Below are 18,414 nucleotides of genomic sequence, written 5' to 3'. Positions count from 1 at the left end.
CCTTCCAGTTTGGTGTAGTGGTTAGAAGTGCGGACTTCTAATCTTGCATGCCGGGTTCGATTCTGCGCTCCCCCACATGCAGCCAGCTGGGTGACCTTGGGCTCGCTACGGCACTGATAAAACTGTTCTGACCGAGCAGTGATATCAGCGCTCTCTCAGTCTCACCCACCCCACAGGGTGTCTGTTGTGGGGAGAGGAATGGGAAGGTGACTATAAGCCGCTTTGAGCCTCCTTCGGGTAGGGAAAAGCGACATATAAGATATAAGATAAACAACTCTTCTTCTTCTTCCTCCTCTTCCACTAAGTCATCTGTTTGAATAGAGGCCCCTTGAAAACCAATGATTATGGGTAAACCGGAGTTTTAGAAGAGGAAGTGCAAACCATGGCAGAGACCTAGTTTATGCATAGGTACCTGGGTCATAAGACCCAAGCCAGTCTTTACTACAGGCATTAAGACCAAAACTTTCATTTTAATGAAATTATCAGTCTATTTAAATAAAATATAAGGCACCATAAAATTCTATTTTAATGCGACCTAATTTTGCAGCATTTTGGATTTGATCAAATGTGCCATTTCAGTCATTTCTCCCCTGTCATCAAAACTGCATTCTCTTTAGGTTCTGGTTTAAAACATAATATAGGAGAAAGGACACTTTTATTGCAGCTTCTTGTTACAGAACATGCAGGTGCTATTGCTGTTTGTAAAGTTCTTCAGAGCATTTGCAACTAGCATATTAGACTTTCACATAAATGGCCTGTGGCCATAGGCGAAAATCAGTTCTTCCGAGGCCATCTTGTTGCTAATCTGAAGCTAATAACAAATTTGCTGGTATGTCTCTTTAAGAGGTGGAGTTTGAGACATTTGTCCATAGCCACCTTGGTGTAGTGGTTAAGAGCAGCAGCGTCTAATCTGGAGAGCTGGGTTTGATTCCCCGTTCCTCTCCATGCAGCCAGCTCTGTGACCTTGGGCTAGTTACAGTCCTGTTAGAGCTGTTCTCATGGAGCAGTTCTATCAGAGCTCTCTCAACCCCACCTACCTCATAGGGTGTCTGTTGTGAGGAGAGGAAGGGAAAGCGATTATAAGCCTGCTTTGAGACTCCTTCAGGTAGAGAAAAGCAGGGTTTAAAAAACAACTCCTATTCTTCCTCTTCTTCATCTTTTTCCTTACTTCAAGAAAATTAGGAGCTGGTTGAGGTCCTAGTGTTATGAAAAGTATTGTTAGCTGGACGGGATTCTCAGTGGCTTGAACAAAACAGAGCTTCCCATATCACTGCAGAACTGGTGACTGATAAGTGGTTTGGACTCCTATAGTGTAGTGGTATGGCTTAACAAGGCTGATTATTCAGTCGTAAAGTGCCACTCCAGAGCAATATGCCAGGCTCTGGCCCATTTCACACATTTCCAAAAAGATGAGTTCTCATGTTTCCATTACAAAGTTGCCCATGTGTTGTATAACAATGGAGGAACATTGGCTTTTCAGAAAGTATACATTAAATTAAAGTATAAATAAAGTGCCTGGTGAACACGCCTCCACTTAGACCTTTGTGTGCCTTGTACCTCACTGTCTTCCTCTGTTTTGCCTTCTGTTGTTCTGCTCCCTGAGTGATTTTGATTCTTAGGGAAAGAAGTTCTGTGGCATTCAGCTTAGTATTTAAACACCTTCAGCACCTAAAGGCTTAGAATCGGTGCATGAAGCTGTTTTGTAGTCCTGGGAGTAAAGGGTACCATTTGCCCAACCATTCATGTATTACTGGAAACTTGACCCTAGTGTAGTCAAAATACTTTGAACTCTTTCTGTACTTGGGCAGGTCTTTCTAAGAGAGTTTATCATGGAGCTAACCTTGTTGCCCTTTTTATTCCCATATGCTCCAAGGATCTTCATTCTCTGGCCTCCAGCAGTGAGATGGTAGGCCCTATTCCTCAAAGTCTCTAAATTTGCTTTCATTTCTTTTGGTACCAAAACCCAAGACAGCCCTACATTTGTGAGAGAGTAATGTGAGCATCTGTTGGTTGCAGTTCCACATTGAGTTGCTGATCCAGTTTCTCCTCTTCACATATGTCCCCAGGACCCAAACTTCCAGGAACTGCCTTACACTGAGATGGTAGGCTGGATACTTGTGTGTATTTCCCTTCCTTCCAGTGTTGTGTTTCCTTCTGGAGCTTTTATGTGTGGCACCTCTCAAAGCTGCAGCCCTCTCCTAATGGAGAGAGTATCGCCACTTAGCAGAAGTCACTTGACCCTTTGTTCTGTAATTGTAGCCTCTGTGCTCTGTTGGAGTAAGAGCTTCCTGCCTCTTGACTCAGGGGTATGTTGAGGAGTGGCTAAGAATGTGAGTTGGTTCAAATCTCATCTCAGCCTTACATAAGACCCTCTTAGTGCCTCACTTCCCTGGTAATATAGAAAGACTACTGTACTAATAAGTATTCTTAAATGCTCTGTAGAGCCGTATTAATGCTTAGCATGACTATTGCAGTCCCTTGAAATAAGACTAATTAAAAATAGATATTGGTTTTCACCAAGAAATCTGTGGGGCTTTACAGTAGGGTTGCTTGTTTCTCACCTGGCGATGCTCCTTTAGATTTATTATGAAAGGGGGCATATTGGGATGAGAGTGAGGCAGTCTCTTTAGCATCTCAGTTATTCCTCTGTATTTTAAAAGCCTGTTATGATAGCACTTTGAGTTACAAACCTCATAAGAAAACTGGGTCTCTAGTCACCCTAGACTCTGCTTATATAGTAAAAGTGGTTAAAATCTGAGATCCTATTGGGTGTTGTTTATTTATGATACTGGTACACATGACCTCAAGTGTTTTGATCGAATATAAATCAATTCCTTATTTCCTGAAGAAGATTAGTTAGCATCAAGTGTACCCTGCTGTTCATAGATGAATCTGCCATTCACAGAAAGCCAACGAGAGCTGAGAGGAAAATATGCCCCCATTAAATTGTGCATGTATCAAGGAAATGGTATCCATTGTTCAACTTGCAGGTGTCGATATAGCTACTGTATACCAGCATCCTTTGTGAAATGTTTCTCTTCCCAGGGTCCTCATCCAGTGAAAGCATTTGGCTGCATACTTGGTTGGTTTTCTTCTTTCTTTCAAATGTTGACTCTTGTTGCAGTCAACAGCAAAAGCCATTGTGTGCTTTGCATTGAAAAATTACAACATCCTCTTTGCGCACAATGCAAAACGTATTACAAAACCTAAAATTATTTGGCAGCAGTTTTGCACTTGGTTGCGTGCACTTGGTCTCACACACAGAAGTGACTGAAGGCATAGTCTTCAAGCCTAAGTAGGGTATGAAAAACAGAGCGCCTGTCAAAGCTGTAGTAGAATCCGTTGCGGAAATGTGCATCCAGGACTCACTGGCATCACTGCCTAGCTTAATGAAACAGCCGCATGCCATTTCTGTGCAGGGATGTCAGCTAGGCTTTGGAGCAACTGTATTCTACTGTGACAACTACAGTGGAGTCCCAAGCAGAGTTGCGCTTTTCTCAACCCACCGACAACTCTGATTGGCTTAGAACGGCGTCTCTACTTAGGATGTCCCTGCTAGTGCCGTGTTTAGAGCCCAGGCCAGGATGTGTAAAAGCTTTCAGACGATTCTTGTTTCAGTCTCCTTGTGACTCTGTTTCCCTGTGTTCTGTGTGACAGATGGTAGTGGGCTGTTGCTGCTGCCCATCAACGGTTGAATACCCTCACCTTGAGGAGGTAGGCTGTGTGGCTCGCATTATATTTTCAGCTCCTTGTGGAGGATTCTTTCTCTTCATTCCCAGTTGGGTCTCATCCTTTTTCATATTCTCTCTCACAGTCAAACAAATTTCCAACAAACCAGTGTGACTTGTTTTTATGTTTAATTGCAAACAGGAATGATATTTTCTAAACTGTCCCGAGAGAATTGTGAAGGATAAGTGATCCTGTGGGTGGCATGAATTCCAGTAGAAAGAATTCAATTTCCTATTTCCCTTTTTGAAGTGAATTGGTGGTGAGTGGACTTGACAGACAATGGCTTTATCAGGATGGTCACTGGAAAACAACACTGAAATAGGGATGTTTCTCTCCATTCTGAGGGTTTGCTCCGTGGAACCTTCCTTGTAACTGCCGGTATACAGTGTGTAAATGCTGGTGTGGTAAATGCAAAACAGACTTTTGAAAGTGACTCCAACATCAGTTTGACATTTGAATTTCCCAGTAAGTTATCAAACTCAGGTACATATACAGCAGGATGCCCATTTAATGAATATAATGACATTTCTGTTCCCAACATTCAAATATTTATTGAATCTCCCCAAAGATGTTAAGGAAAATGCATTTTAAAGAATTGAAGATCATGGCATTACTCCATAGAATACAGAACTGGGAAACCCAGATTCCTGATTGATCCCCACCCCTTTTTTTTTCTTCTGAAGCCCCTGATAGTTATGAAGCTGTTTGCAAGAACATAAAGAGTCAAGATCAATTTGTGGGGCTTTTACGCAGAAGGAAAAGCCAAATGTTTGTTAATTTGATCAATACATTGGCTTGAAGTCTCCTGAGCCAAGACACATGTGAAAAGGGAATAGCTGGAAAGTGGATCTCTATGGCCACAAACCAAAAAATTGCCAATCAGCAGCAAAAACTAGAAGATGGCAAATCACAAAACAAGCAAAATATGGCACTTGCCTCAAGACCCAGCAGGGCTCTCTCAGCCTCACCCACCCCACAGGGTGTCTGTTGTGGGGAAAGGAAAGGGAAGGTGACTGTAAGCCGCTTTGAGCCTCCTTCGGGTAGAGAAAAGTGGCATATAAGAACCAAATCTTCTTCTTCTTCTTCTAAGCCAGGCTAACGACCCTGAAGCAGATATCCGCTTGAAGAGGATCAGAAGGCTATGGGACAGAGCAAGCCTCTTCCCATTAGTCTTCAAGTGGGCGGGAGTATCTAAATATAGGTGACCCGGAAGACCTTTGTGTTGTCCAAGTTATTTAATATACAAATATGCGAGCATAGATCGAAAAAGTTTTTGTTTAGTTGATGTGTGACTACCAATGGTTCTCAACCTTCCTAATGCCGCGACCCTTTAATACTATTCCTCATGTTGTGGTGACCTCCAGCCATAATATTATGCAAGTGTTTTGTCACAGGAATTAATCCGAAACTCACCAATGGCGTGAAGATCCATTGTTCATGATTGTATAGAAATTGGTTTTTTTCTGGGGTTTCTCAGTTCAGTTCTGGTCCCACCATGCTAATCTCGCTGTTTTCTGCTGCTCCAGACAGACGAACGCTGTATCTGGATCTACCCCGCAAGGCTGTTGTGTGGATGGTGCTCCCACCACCAAACTGCTTGCCCTGCTGCAATCCCTGTGAAAGGGTCATTTGACCCCCAAAGGGGTCCCGACCCCCATGTTGAGAACCACTGCTCTAACCCTAGTATGAAGAACTTGTGTTTCATTCCTTTATAGGCCACCTTTCTTGCTGAGACTGAAGGCTGGATTGCACAGCATAAAACGATGCAGTCAAACACCATGTGACATTCAACAAACAAAGCAGGAGGACAAGGGTCACAAAGATGAGAAACAATAGGGAGGAAGTATCAGACATGATATGTCATGAGAAATGTAAAAAAGAAAAGAATGTCAGAAGCCAGGGAGTGGCTGTATCTCAGTGGTAGAGCCTCTGCTTGGCGTGCAGAAGGTCCCAGGGTCCATCCCTGGTATCTCTAGGCAAAAGATCTGGTAGTAGGTGATGTTGAGAGTAGGGTTGGGTGCTTCGGCACCCGAAGCATCTGGTCTCTCCCGGCGCAGACAGCTAGTGAAGACTTGCTGCTTTTGCCTTCTGTGATCCACTTGATCATCCTTAGCACTGGATAGTGTTTTTCAGGAACCATACCAAGTTTTGTTTGTTTTTAATTTCTGAGAACTGTTCTTGCTTCGCATGATAAATAAGATCAGGTTCCCAGCTCTCTGCAGCTTCTGCACAGGCGAGAATCGCTGTGTGACTGGCCCAGAAATTCTGAGCAAGGAGCCTTGGATGGGGAGAGGGGCAGGAAGGTACATAGGGCGCCTCGTCCTTTTGTATTGCCCCTCAGGACTGCAAAGAAGGCTTCCAGCATCTGACTTGCTTAGCCTGTGATGAGATGTTCAAAACTTTGCTCTGCATCCTCTGCAAAGGAATCTCCCTCCCTTGGCACAGCTGTAGGAGAAGCTGGGGCTGTGCTCTCAGGCTATGGCTTCAACACTGCTGTGCAGATTTTAAAAATTTAAACATTTTTTCTGGGTCTTCCATTTCTCAGTCTTTCCAATAGTGCCTGTTAGTGGTTAAGACTTCTAATCTGGAAAGCCTGGATTGATTCCCTGCTTCTCCTCCACATGTGACCTTATCAGTATTGTGGTGACCTTGGGCTCACCACAGTACTGATAAAGCTGATGGAGCAGTAATGTCAGGGCTCTCAGCCTCACCTACCTCACAGGGTATCTGTTGTGGGGAGAGGAAAGGGAAGGCGAATGTAAGCCGTTTTGAGACTCCTTTGGGTAGAGAAAAGCGGCATACAAGAACCAACTCTTCTTCTTCTTCTTCTTCTTCTTCTTCTTCTTCTTCTTCTTCTTATTATTATTATTATTATTATTATTATTATTATTATTATTATTATTATTATTATTATTTGTTCCTCCCTATAATAGATCTTTTTACTTTCTGCTTTTGATAAGCCCCAAGGTATATTCTGATGGACTATGACTAGCCATAAAGGACTTTGACTGGGACTTTGACTAGCCATAAAGAAACACGGCAGTTTTCTTTTAATAGTTAATCAAGACCGCTTCAGCGTATGTGAACAAAAAACACTGTGAAACTGAAATTACTTGTGCTAATTTAAACAAGAAATAAAAATGCAAATTTTTCCATACAATGGAAAGTGATAATTGTTCTACTTGGCAAGAAGTGAACCCGAGGACCGGTTCCATTATCAAGAATTATATTGATGGTTGTTCAATGAAGCGTGTGACCCATTTCTCCCTGCTCTATAAAGCATGAAGCTCATCATTCATGATTCCCCCCACCCCACCCCACAGTGATGCTGTGTGACGTCTTATGAGGCTGTTTCTCTACTGAGTTGTTTTAGAAAGAACAACATATTTTCATCTGTTTTCAGACGCAACATTTTTAACATGAGATGTTTTGTGAATATTCAGAGAGCATAGCAGGAAAGCATCTGTTTACTCATTCCGAAATAAATTTGTCTGATTAAAAACATTAGTCTAGAGAGAGAGGAGTTTGATACTTTCCGGATAAAGATCAAAATTAGATTTTCCAGTTATTGTTTGTGAGATAATAGAGGAAGAGTAAAGCCAAATTAGTTGTAAACGTTAAGGGATAATTCTGCATTCACTTTGCTATCTGATTATAAATACTAAGCAGTCCTTTAGATCAGCGATCCAGCGGCCATGCATGCGCGGCAGGTCCGCACATGCATGTTTGTGCCATGCGTGGCTGCAAACATGCATGCGCGGCAATTTTGTGCATGCGCACATGTGCGGAAGGTCTGCGCATGCACGTTTGCGCCATGCGCTGCTGCAAACGTGCATGTGCAAAATTGTCGTGCATGCGCGTTTATGGCCGCTCATGGTGTAAACGGGCATGCGCAGACCTGCCACGCATGGGAGTTTGCGCCGGCGGCTATGCTTCCCTCTCCCCCCTCTCCTGCAAAAAGAAGCTTGCCGGGCTGCAAGCTAATCGGCCACTTTGGGAAGTTTCTCACTGCGGGAGTGGGGGGGTGAGGAACAGCCCGGTGGTTGGGGACCACTACTTTAGATAGCTTATTCTTTGAATTGGCTTCTAAATTCATCTCGGACCCAGCTCTCATTACATTAGATTAACATCAGATTAATATTAGATTAAGATCAGTGCCCTACCCTGAACAAGGAGGGATTATTAGAGATTATGGTCGCCATTGCATAGTTGGTTAGTATGTGATTGTTATTTTAATGGGGATTTTATGGAATTTTATTGTTTTAGAATTGTATGTGTAAACCGCCGCGAGGCTATGCAAGCGGCAGTATAGAAATCTAATAATAAATAAATAAATAATATCTATCTAGAAATTTATAATTCTAGATAAATATTTAATTCCCTCCCCCAAGTTTATTTTTAGCTTTAGCTGTGAAAACTAATAAATATAAACTAATTGTCCAAATGAGGAAAGGCAAAATTAGTCTGGGAGTTATTGCGGTCCCGGTCCTGAAACCAACAGTCAGATGGCTTTATTAAATGTGGCAAACCAGTGGGAACTGACCCTGAAATGTAGAAGGACCTAAGTGGAGTTGCTCGCTTGTAAGGAGTAGCTGGTGACCAGTTTGCCTACATTTGCCTTAGGTTCTCTCCTAGGGCTGTGCACATTCCAGCAGGGTTTGCCCCCCCCCCCCCAATCAGGCATGCTAGAACAGGCAGCTTCTTCATTGTCCCTGGGAGAGGCCATGTTGCAGGATTCCATGCTAGGCAGTTACTTAGACAGCAGGGATAAAAATGAATCTCCTTCAGCAATAGCATTTTGGAGTGCCACTCCTATGGTATGGATATCCTTCTTCAGGCAGCTCTTGAGGGCTGTTTATCATGGCCAGTTGCCTCTTAATGGATGACCTCTGTAATGAAGTGTACTTTCAGATGCCACCGGCAGAGAGGTCACATTTCTCTTGCATCAGCAGTCTGGACACAAAGGATGTTCACCTCACCTGGAAGGGCCATTTTATCTGATTGTTGCACCCCCAGTAGGTGAGGGAGCGCCGGGTGGAGGAGGATTTTGATGGGAACAAATGACAGGTAGGGAAAGGAGCCAGGAGCCAGTCTCACTATTTGGCTCTTTGCAGCCCTCAAGGCTACTTTTCAATTTTTAAAAATTCAGGGTAAAGAAGTGCTCAGCGGCACTTAATTAGTGGTCCTCTCCCTGTTCAGAGTCCTCCTGTATAACAACAGCCCTCAGCCACAGGCTCTTTCCTTCAAGGCGTGCAAAAGCTTGCAAGTGCCTCAGTACCAGCAGCATGGGTTTGTGCTTTGCTGTCATCCCTGTCCCTCTCCTCTCCTGTTCTCGCCTCTCCTGTTTCTTACACCTCATCTGGGTCCATTTTTGCCTTTCCTTGTCCTTGTTGTTGGCAGGTCAAGACGGAAATCAGCGTAGAAAGCAAGCACCAGACCCTTCAGGGACTGGCTTTCCCCTTGCAGCCGGAAGCACAACAGGCCATTCAGTTACTAAAACAGAAGAAAATCAATTACATCCAGCTGGTAAGGAGCTGCTGCTTGATGCTTTCCGCTTGGGCCTTTGCATCCCACCCTCCCCTGTACATGTTATATGCAAGGCCTGCTTGTGCAAGATTGCTCATCTCAATCTAAATGTAGTTCTGAAATATGTGTCCTTGCCTTTGTTTAAACAGAAACTGGACCTGGAAAGGGAAACCATAGACTTGGTGCACACACGTGCCACTGAGATAGCGGACCTGCCGAAAAGAATCCCGCAAGATTCTGCCCGCTATCACTTCTTTCTGTACAAGCATTCTCATGAGGGAGACTATCTGGAGTCGGTCGGTAAGGACTGGGCAAACCTTAGGCTTTGACACTTCCATGGCCTAAAGCAAGCTTTCCCAACCAGGGTTTGGTGAAATCTTGGTGTTTCTTGACGGCCCTGGAAGGGTTTCCTGAATGGGTGGGAGTTTTTAAAATGTGTTAAATATTTATCAGGTGACATGACCATATATGGTCATGTTGACTCACCCACCCCTCCCCAAATGGCCAGGGATGGGCCTAGAGGGGGTGGGAAGGGGAGGGGCCCCTGGTGGGCATGCATGCAGCTATGCTTCCCAACCATACTCTGCATGATTGCACTAGTTTTGGGGTTTCTTGAAGCCTGAATAATTTCAGGGGTTTCTCAAAAGCAAAAAAGTTGACAAAGGCTGGCCTAAAGAAATAAAACAGGAGCAGACCAGAACTTCCCTTTGCCAACTTGAGGTTGGAATAGACCTCACCCCTTTTGACCTCTAAAAGGTCCTCATGAAAGTTGGGGAAGCCCTTGGGGACACAGTGTGATGTAATTTTATTTATATTATACTTGTAGGCCACTGCTTCCAGACCTGCCAACTCATGGTGGCTAACTATACATAAAACATACAGTAAAAGTACATAAAATCTCAACCCCCAGACCCCTACCCCCGCAACCCCTCCTGCCCAGTCTGCCAAATCTCCAGGGTTGATGTTGCCGATAGGAGATGCCAGAAGAGGGGCAAGATCAGCCTGGCCTCGACCAAAAGCCAGACGAAAGAGCTCCATCTGAACAGGTCCCATGGAACTGAATCAGCTCCAGCAGGGCCCTTAGCTTTTCCGGGAGCTCATTCCACCAGGCAAGGACCAGGGTTGAAAAGGCCCTAGCCCTGATCAAGGTCAGGCAAACTTCCTGTGGCCCAGGGATCACCAATTAAACTTGTGCACCAGGGGCCCAATCTGGACCGATTTGACTTCGGCACTCATTAAAGTCAATGGCGCCATTGACTTTAATGGGAAGTACGGCATTCCCACCTTTCCTGGGGCCTGGGAGGGTGGGAGTTCCAGTTACAGCCTCCAAACATTCAGGGTAGCCCCTGGAGGTTCTTCCTTGGCCCCTCTACGAATTTCACAACGATTGGACCATGGGGTCCACGTCCAGGGGTTCCGAAAGAGGGGGCCCCCATGGATCCCATGGTCCAGTCATTGTGAAATTCAGAGTGGGGTCAGGGAAGAGCCTTTTGGAACTGCCCTGAAAGTTTGAAGGCTGTAACTAGAACCCCCACCCCTCCAGGCCCCGGAGAAGGTGGGAATGCCGGACTTCCCATTAAAAGTCAATGGCACAATTGATTTTAATGGGTGCCGAAGCCAAATCAGTCCAGATTGGGCCCCTAGTGCACAAGCCTATCACCAATCTATTTTAACCCCCAGTTCGAAGAACCCTGTGTGGGGTGCAAGGAGAGAGATGGTCCCTCAAGTACATAAGGGCTCAGACCACAATGGGCCTTAAAGGTTAATACCAAAACCTTGAACCTGATCCAGTACTCAACTGACAGCCAATTCAGGGGTCGCCAAGTTGAGGCTTAATCAAGAGAAATCTTGCACACCCCTGAAGAAACAGTGGATCAAGAGGGAGCAAAAATGTGTGGGAGTTTGTTCCAGTGGACTCCCCTCCCCACACACACACACACACACACACACACGAAAATTGCATCCTACTTTGTTCCTGAGGTTCCTCTTACCTTCAGCAGTGGCTTGCGGAATAGCTGGAGGCTGCAAGGTAAAAAGGGAAGAGAAGTGTCCCATGAACCTTTCCTGTTACCACTGGATTGAACTAACTGTGGGGTTTTTGTCTCTATCCCCTGTGAGGCAGGCATGAGGATGGGTTGTCTGACTGCCTCGAGAGCTTCTGCCTGTAGAAAGTGAGATGTGATGGGTATCCTACATTAAAGAAAACATATTGCAATTACTTTCTGTGGATCCGTATTTCCTTATATCAGTGGTCTGCAAGCTTCCGCTTGCAGCGGACCGCTGTGGTGTAGTGGGGGAAGAGGGGGGCCCACGCACGCGCGGCAGCCCCAGCACAAACGCGCATGTGCGGACTGCCGCACACATGCGTTTGCGCCCAGCAGGGGCGCAAACGCACGTGCGCGGCGGTCCGCGCACACACGTTTGCGCCGCCGCCATGCCAGCGGCTTCCCCTCCTGGCCGCGAGCAAATCGGCCGCTAAAGCGGCTGATTAGCTTGCGGCTCGGCAAGCTTCTCTTCCCTCCCTCCCGAAGCGAGAAGCTTGCCGGGCTGCGAGCTAATTGGCTGCTTTGGCGGCCGATTTGCTCGCGGCCTGGCGAGCTTCTCGCTTCGGAGGGGGGAGGGAAGAAGGAGCCGCGGCCCGGGCTGCGGCCCACGGGTTGGGGACCACTGCCTTACACGATTCTTGACACTGTGCATCTGTACCTCTGGAACTACATGATACATGAAGAGTGCTTAGCAGCAATGTTTTTGTTCAAGATTTGGGGGCAGGGGGTTGATCTACATTCTAGAAAGGACTTCCTTTGTGACCTGATAGCCTTCTTGTTGCATGCATGACAAATACCCCGTCCCCTCCACATATGTTTGTGGTCTTAAAGAGGGGCCCAGAGACAGCTGACCTTCCTTCTCTTCCTTGCAGTATTTATCTACTCCATGCCTGGTTACAAATGTAGCATCAAGGAGCGCATGTTGTACTCCAGCTGCAAGAGCCGGCTGCTTGACTCAGTGGAGCAAGATTTCGGCCTAGAGGTTGCAAAGAAGGTAAAGTCTGATCTCTTCCTTCTCGCTGCAGTTTTTAAGGTGGTCCTATTCATTCTTGCAGTGGAAAGAAGATGGGTCATTAGCTGTATGTTCCTTTAGGGGAAGTTGCTTGTGGGAAAAGGGGAAAAAATGAGTTGGAACAAGAGCTATTAAAAAGCTGTACCATAATTGCTATCCACATTGTTTGGGGCAAGAGCAGTGTACCCCAAAGGACTGAGTAACAACCAGCAGGGAGGTATCTGCATATTGAATTATCAAAGGCTTTCACAACCGTAGTCAACTGTTTGTTGGTATTCCAGGCTGTCTGGCTGTGGTCTGGTAGTTTCAGCCCTGATGTTTTGCCAGTGACTGTGGCTGGCATCTCCAGCCATAGGACGCAGCAAGATGGGAATCACCTTGGCATGGAGATTGCCGTGTCCTACCTCTGAAGATGCCAGCCACAGTGACCAGCAAAACATCAGGAGCTGAAACGACCAGACCACAGCCAGTCAGCTCATAATACCCACAACAGTCAATATCTGCGTATTGTTGGATATTGCACTATTGTTTCACTACAGCAATCACACACAGTGGATTTTGCTGTGCAGACATTCCAGTTGTGAGATTATCACTATAGTGCCATGGTTGTTCTGTATCCATTGACGTGCAGACAAAGGCCAAGAGTGACTCTGTGAGCAGTCTAAGGCCCCAGTAATGGCTTGCAGATCCTAATGAGTTCCTCGTTGTCACCAGCGGGAACTGAAATGCTCAGGCCCCGGCGAGGACAGGGCAGGCTGGGAGGCAGCTGGGAAGGGTGGCACAAGGCCCAGTGCAGGCCGTCACGGGAAGGCAGCTGTCAGCTGAACCTCAGGCAGCCGGTCCTGAAGACTGATTCCTTTTCTCCCCTGCACCAGATTGAGATTGATGATGGAGCTGAGCTGACCGCAGAGTTCCTGTACGAGGAGGTCCATCCTAAGCAGCATGCCTTCAAACAGGCCTTCGCCAAGCCCAAGGGGCCCGTGGGGAAGCGAGGGCAGAAGCGGCTGATCAAAGGACCAGGCGAGAACGGTGAAGACAGTTAGAGCCCAGTGGACAGGAGGGAGGGAGGGGTCAGGGGAGGGGCTGTGAATGTCTCCCAGCCCCCAGAATTGCAGCTCCAACCAAATCCACTTCTCTGCATCTGAGCCTGTCCACTGAACGCCAGAGGCTTTCCCTCCAGCTCTGCTTTCACCATCTTGGCCACATGGTTGTGTCAGGGGGAGGGAGGGAGGGAGGGAGGAAGAAGGGGAACACACCGAGTGTTGCTTTCTCCTCTTCCCTCTTGCTCACTTGTATAAATCTTGGGTGAGGGGGTGGGAAATCCCAGTTCTAGATTGAAACAACATGTCTGCTGCCGCTCCTGCTCCTGCTTCACTTTGTGACCTGGTTTACGTGGCAACTGCATCGCTCAAAGGACCTTGTTCACTGCTTCCCTGTGGGAGCTGCTTTGGGGGCAAAGAGCACCCCCACTCAAAGAATCCCCCACATGCCCTTTTTCTCATGGGTGCTGTCTGATGCCTTTTTCACAACGTGTTCACACCGCCCCTTTCCAAGGTGGCCTGTTTGCTTAGGAAGCGACTCTTACGTATGGTGCATCAATGTAAGGAGTGTGCCCCAAGGACTCTCTCTCCCTGCCCCACCTCAGTTCTTTGGGTTGCTTAGCTTAGGCCTGCAGATTTGGTGGGGGAAATGCTAGAGATGAATGGGTGAGTTTTTCAAAAGGCAAATGCGCACTGGGCCGAAGAAAGCCTCCGTGTGGCAAAAGAGGAGCCGCTCTCTTTTAGAAGCCTTAACATCCATGCCTTGCTGAATGGCTTTGCTTGTGGCAAAAGAGTGAATGTTCAGAACAGATCCATGCACATCTCCAGGAATTCCCTAGGAACTAAGTTTTCTGGTACTGCCCATGGGGGTGACTTATAAAGCTGTCCATTTGAAGACAACTTGACTAAGTTTCCATTCTTTCCCCCAATTCAAACAACTCACCGCCTTAAAGTGAGGAGAGAAAGTTCAGGGCAATCAAGAGCAGGGAAGCATCGCCCTGTCTGGTTCCCGCTGACTCCTTTTTGACCTCCTCTGCTCTGGGCTGCAGCAGTTTGAGTGTGAATGTCATGGATAGTTCAGGGAGGCTTCCCTGTGTGTTGCCAATCCACCAGCATCTTCCCCTGCGTTTGCTTCCGGCCTAATGCTGTGATTTTGCACTGACTTACTGAGATAGAAGTTCATTCCTCAACGGCCATCTACAAAGCTAGATGGCTTAAAATGTGCTTTGCTGGAAAGCACAGAAACTACCCTGAGCCCAGTTTGCGTAGGTGTTTGTCCTCTCCTGTGGATCAGCCTACCCAGCAGCCACATCCCTTGGTTGAATTCCAGCACTGCCCAAACTCACTACTGCGGACTGCAGTATACAATTGCTCTGGTCTAGCCGCACACTAGGGCCTTGCCAAGCCAAGGGGAAACTGGCACTTTCACAGCCTGCTGCACACTGATTGGGTTGTATTCTTCATGGAAGGTACTCTGTCTGCAGGGTTCGCTCCCTGTGAGGGATGTTGCTTACTATGGCAGTAGCTTTCTGTGCCCAATAGTGATTGTTGTCAGTCCGTACAAACCAGGTGAGAGGAAGGGCTGGCTGCCAGCATGAGACTATGGCGCATGCACAGGGGACTGGAGCGGGCCATACGGGAAAGGCAAGTCAATTGCCTAGGGGGTTGAAGAAGTCTTCTGTGATTGGCTCTGGGAGTTAAAAGAGAGTTAGGCACTGTGCAAGCCAGGAACATGACCCACACTGGGGGGCTTCTGAAAGTCATTGTAGTAAGTGTGTCCATTCCATGGGCGGGGGAATCACTGAATTTAATGTGCATGACTAAACTTCTCCTTCTGGCCCCCAGGGAGCTTCTTAGTGGTCTGTTTTGTATCTCATGCAAAAGAAACTCAGCCCTTCCTACAGAGCTGATTGTGTGGTGTTAGCTTGATGGCTTTGAATCTTGATTTCTCTCTTCCCCTCTTTATATATGTATATATAGTCAGTGTACCCTTTTGGAGTCTATAGCAGAGCCAGGGAATTTCAGCAGCAATGAATGTTGCACCTGTTGTTGAAAAGGAAAAGAGCCGAGATTTGCTCTCCTACCTCGCTCTATGGTGGGAGCACTGGGGACTTGACCCGCCATTCAAGAAAGGCAAGGGGCTTTTTGTTTGTTTGTTTCAGATTCAAAGCTCTCTGCATTGTAGAATGGTTCCAAGTTACCTGCCTTCTTTTAAAAATAATTCAGGCAATCATGGCAGACGTTAGATGTCTCGTAGCCCTTTTTCGAGATTGTGTGCTGATGGCATGCCCTCGTGAAAGGTCTGTTAGGAGGATTTGGAGCAGTCTCTCTTCTGATATGGGAAGCTTGCCCTGAGATGTCTATGAAATATCCCGTACACTGTGGACAGAAAATACTGGTGAAGATCAAGGGGTTGGGCTTATCCTAGCTTGATCTACTTCGCCTGCAGAACTCAGGCTCCCAATGGAACCTGGTCCTGTTCTGATTTTTATTTTCTGTGACCAAACTCCCAATTGCTCAGCTCCCCTCTGGGCTGCAGGAGTGGTTTCTACTTCCTCTCCATGGTAATTGGATAGTTGCATTTGAAATCCTGGCCTGTATAATTCCTGTGACACAGCTGCATTTTATCCCTTGGCCCTACAATGCCATCATGTGTTTGTTTAAATTTTTGAAGTAACATTGAGGCAGCAATTCTGTGGGGAAGCTTTGCACCCTGGGTTGAGTTTATCAAGTACACATGAATGTAGTCCACTCATGTTTTTCATGTGCTGCTGACTTGTCACCCTCTGTGGGCATTTTAATGCCACTGTGAGACATAGTAAATAGTATGGGTTTTCTGTTTGTTTGTATTCTGTTTGGGGATAATGTATACTGGTGCCTCTGTCATTCCATTCCCTCAGGAATGTGCAAAAGTCTCATCTGTTTTTAAGACTGTGTCCATCAAGCCCTAGAGGAGGACTCACCAGAGGGTGTATTTTCCATTCTGAAGCTATAAGAAAGTGGTCAACTGTGTCCTCAAGGTCATCACACTACCTTCAGACCCCCACCCCTGCCAAAGATTGAAAAATAAAGATATTGTTCAGTTTAAGTGTGTCTGGGATGACCACTCCCTGTCCTGCTCTCTGACCTCACTCCACATTAATTAAAATCCAAAAGTAACCTGATGGCTATTGTATCACAATCATATCTTAGTCTTATGTAGCATTTGGTCCCCAGCGTAGCTTGAATCCATCCTGTTGCTGTGTTAATGCAAAACATTGCCATGTAATGGTAAAGGTCTTGTAGGTATCTTTGAACATAGGATGAACTACAATTTAAGGACCTGCCAGAATTTCCATAAAGGAAAATCAGTAGCATGCATCTCAGTACTTCTTTCCTTGTCTCATCTTCTCTTAAACAACCAAACACTAATGGCCAAATTTAGGTCTTTCAAAATCATTTTAAGAGCTACCACGTTTTCCTCCCACATCATGCCTTGGAGTGTGTGACTCTTGCTCGTGGCAGGTAACTAGAGTTTCAGTGCCTCCTAGAGAACCTAAGAAGCAGTCATCTAGCTTGGTTGCCATCATTTGACAGCTCCATAGATATTTCTTTACCCTCTTCCTTTCCAGTACCCATTCAGGCTGCACAGTAGAAAGCTCCCTTTCCCTGTCTTTGGCTGCTTTGTGGGAAAGACACCAGCATCATATTTGCCAAGTCTTAGAAGCATTTCACAAAAACAATACAGAGTGGGACTCATCAGGGCAACTGAGAAGCCCTGTATGCATCCTTGCCTCAGGAAAGAGCTCCATCCTATAACATCTAATGGATGTGGTAGCCTGGATGAGAATGTACAGGTATCTGTCAAGCTGCCATCCCTGTTTCTCCAGGTAGGCGCCAAACCACTGACCAGAATACTTAGTTTCTGTCCCCTTTTGCATTGATTTATAATTATGATAGTCAAGATGATGGCTGGAATGTCTGCCACCACTTCTTTGTGGAACTTAACTGTGTTCTAAGGTATGGTTTTTTATTCACAAGGATAGAGTATCCTTGCATAAATTCAGCAGCAGCTGTGAGAGTGCAGCCAAGGCATTCTTAGCCATTGTGCGAGGAAGACAGGTATCTGTGACAAGATGGTCAAAGACCATCCTCTGCACCTGTCTTTGGACTTTAATAGGTACAGTGATAAGCCACACTCCTGATCTAACGTGAGCACAAGGTGTGGAGAGACAAGAAATGCACATTCCTGACTGGGCTGGATGATGTGGAGTTGGAGATTATGGGGGAGGCCGGGCACACCGTACTGAATGCTGTATTTTCTAAAAAATGAAAATAAAAAATAAAGTATTTTTAAAACAATCTGTCTTGTTTAGTTCTTGGATGGACTGAAACAGCGGTCTATTGGCTCCTTGACACTGCAGTCCTAAGGAATGTAAGCTTAGAAGAGGGTAAAGTGCTTAGAACTGGGCTGGCAAAATGTGTCTTGCAGAGTTTTAACCATCTGGGAGCCACTGATTGTCAGTGAATTTTGCCATGCCTGATAGGAAATGTTGCTGAAACTCAGTAGAATTCACCTTGCCCACATGGTCAGGTAACTGCAGATAGATGCTCTCTGGGCGTTTGCCACATAGTGAATTTATAGATCACTCTTGTGGCTTTTGCTGCGTCTGACACTAAATGTAGAGATTTAGCTAAAGGTACTTTCAGAGGTCACATAGCCAGATGGTAGAATACTTCTGCCTTGACCCGGATAGCACAGGTTAGCGGAATTTGGCTCATATTTGGAAAGGAGACCTCCAAGGAGGCAGAGGCGGGCAATGGCAAACCACATCTGAACGTCTCTTGCATTGAAAACTCTGTGGCAGGCTTAGGCAACTAACTTTCTCTCTTTGAGGTTGATGGGAGTACAGGTTAGGTTTCCTCAACCAGGGTTTCTTGACAGCCCTGGAAGGGTTCCCCAAATGGGTGAGTTAATTATATATTAAATTTGTTAAACATTTATCAGGTGATGTGACCATATGTGTTCAAGATGACCTGATCCGTCTTCTCCTAAAATAGCCAATGATGGGCCTGGAGGGGG

General features: G+C 46.1%; 1 protein-coding gene across 1 annotated transcript in view; it reads left to right on the top strand.

Moving 5' to 3' along the window:
• The window catches only part of TWF2 (twinfilin actin binding protein 2), a 90,585-nt gene extending 72,892 nt beyond the window's left edge, over positions 1 to 17,693 (top strand). Inside the window, exons 6-9 of the mRNA XM_077325849.1 lie at positions 9,130 to 9,255; positions 9,405 to 9,555; positions 12,173 to 12,294; positions 13,188 to 17,693. Of these exons, the coding sequence (XP_077181964.1) occupies positions 9,130 to 9,255; positions 9,405 to 9,555; positions 12,173 to 12,294; positions 13,188 to 13,355 (567 nt within the window). The 3' untranslated portion in view covers positions 13,356 to 17,693. The remainder of the gene's footprint in view (positions 1 to 9,129; positions 9,256 to 9,404; positions 9,556 to 12,172; positions 12,295 to 13,187) is intronic.
• The last annotated feature ends 721 nt before the right edge of the window (positions 17,694 to 18,414 follow it).

This window comes from Paroedura picta, chromosome 3, assembly GCF_049243985.1.
Source record: "Paroedura picta isolate Pp20150507F chromosome 3, Ppicta_v3.0, whole genome shotgun sequence".
Lineage (NCBI taxonomy): Eukaryota > Metazoa > Chordata > Lepidosauria > Squamata > Gekkonidae > Paroedura > Paroedura picta.
The sequence above is the reverse complement of the archived record's forward strand: the minus strand, read 5'-3'. Positions and strand labels throughout refer to the sequence as shown.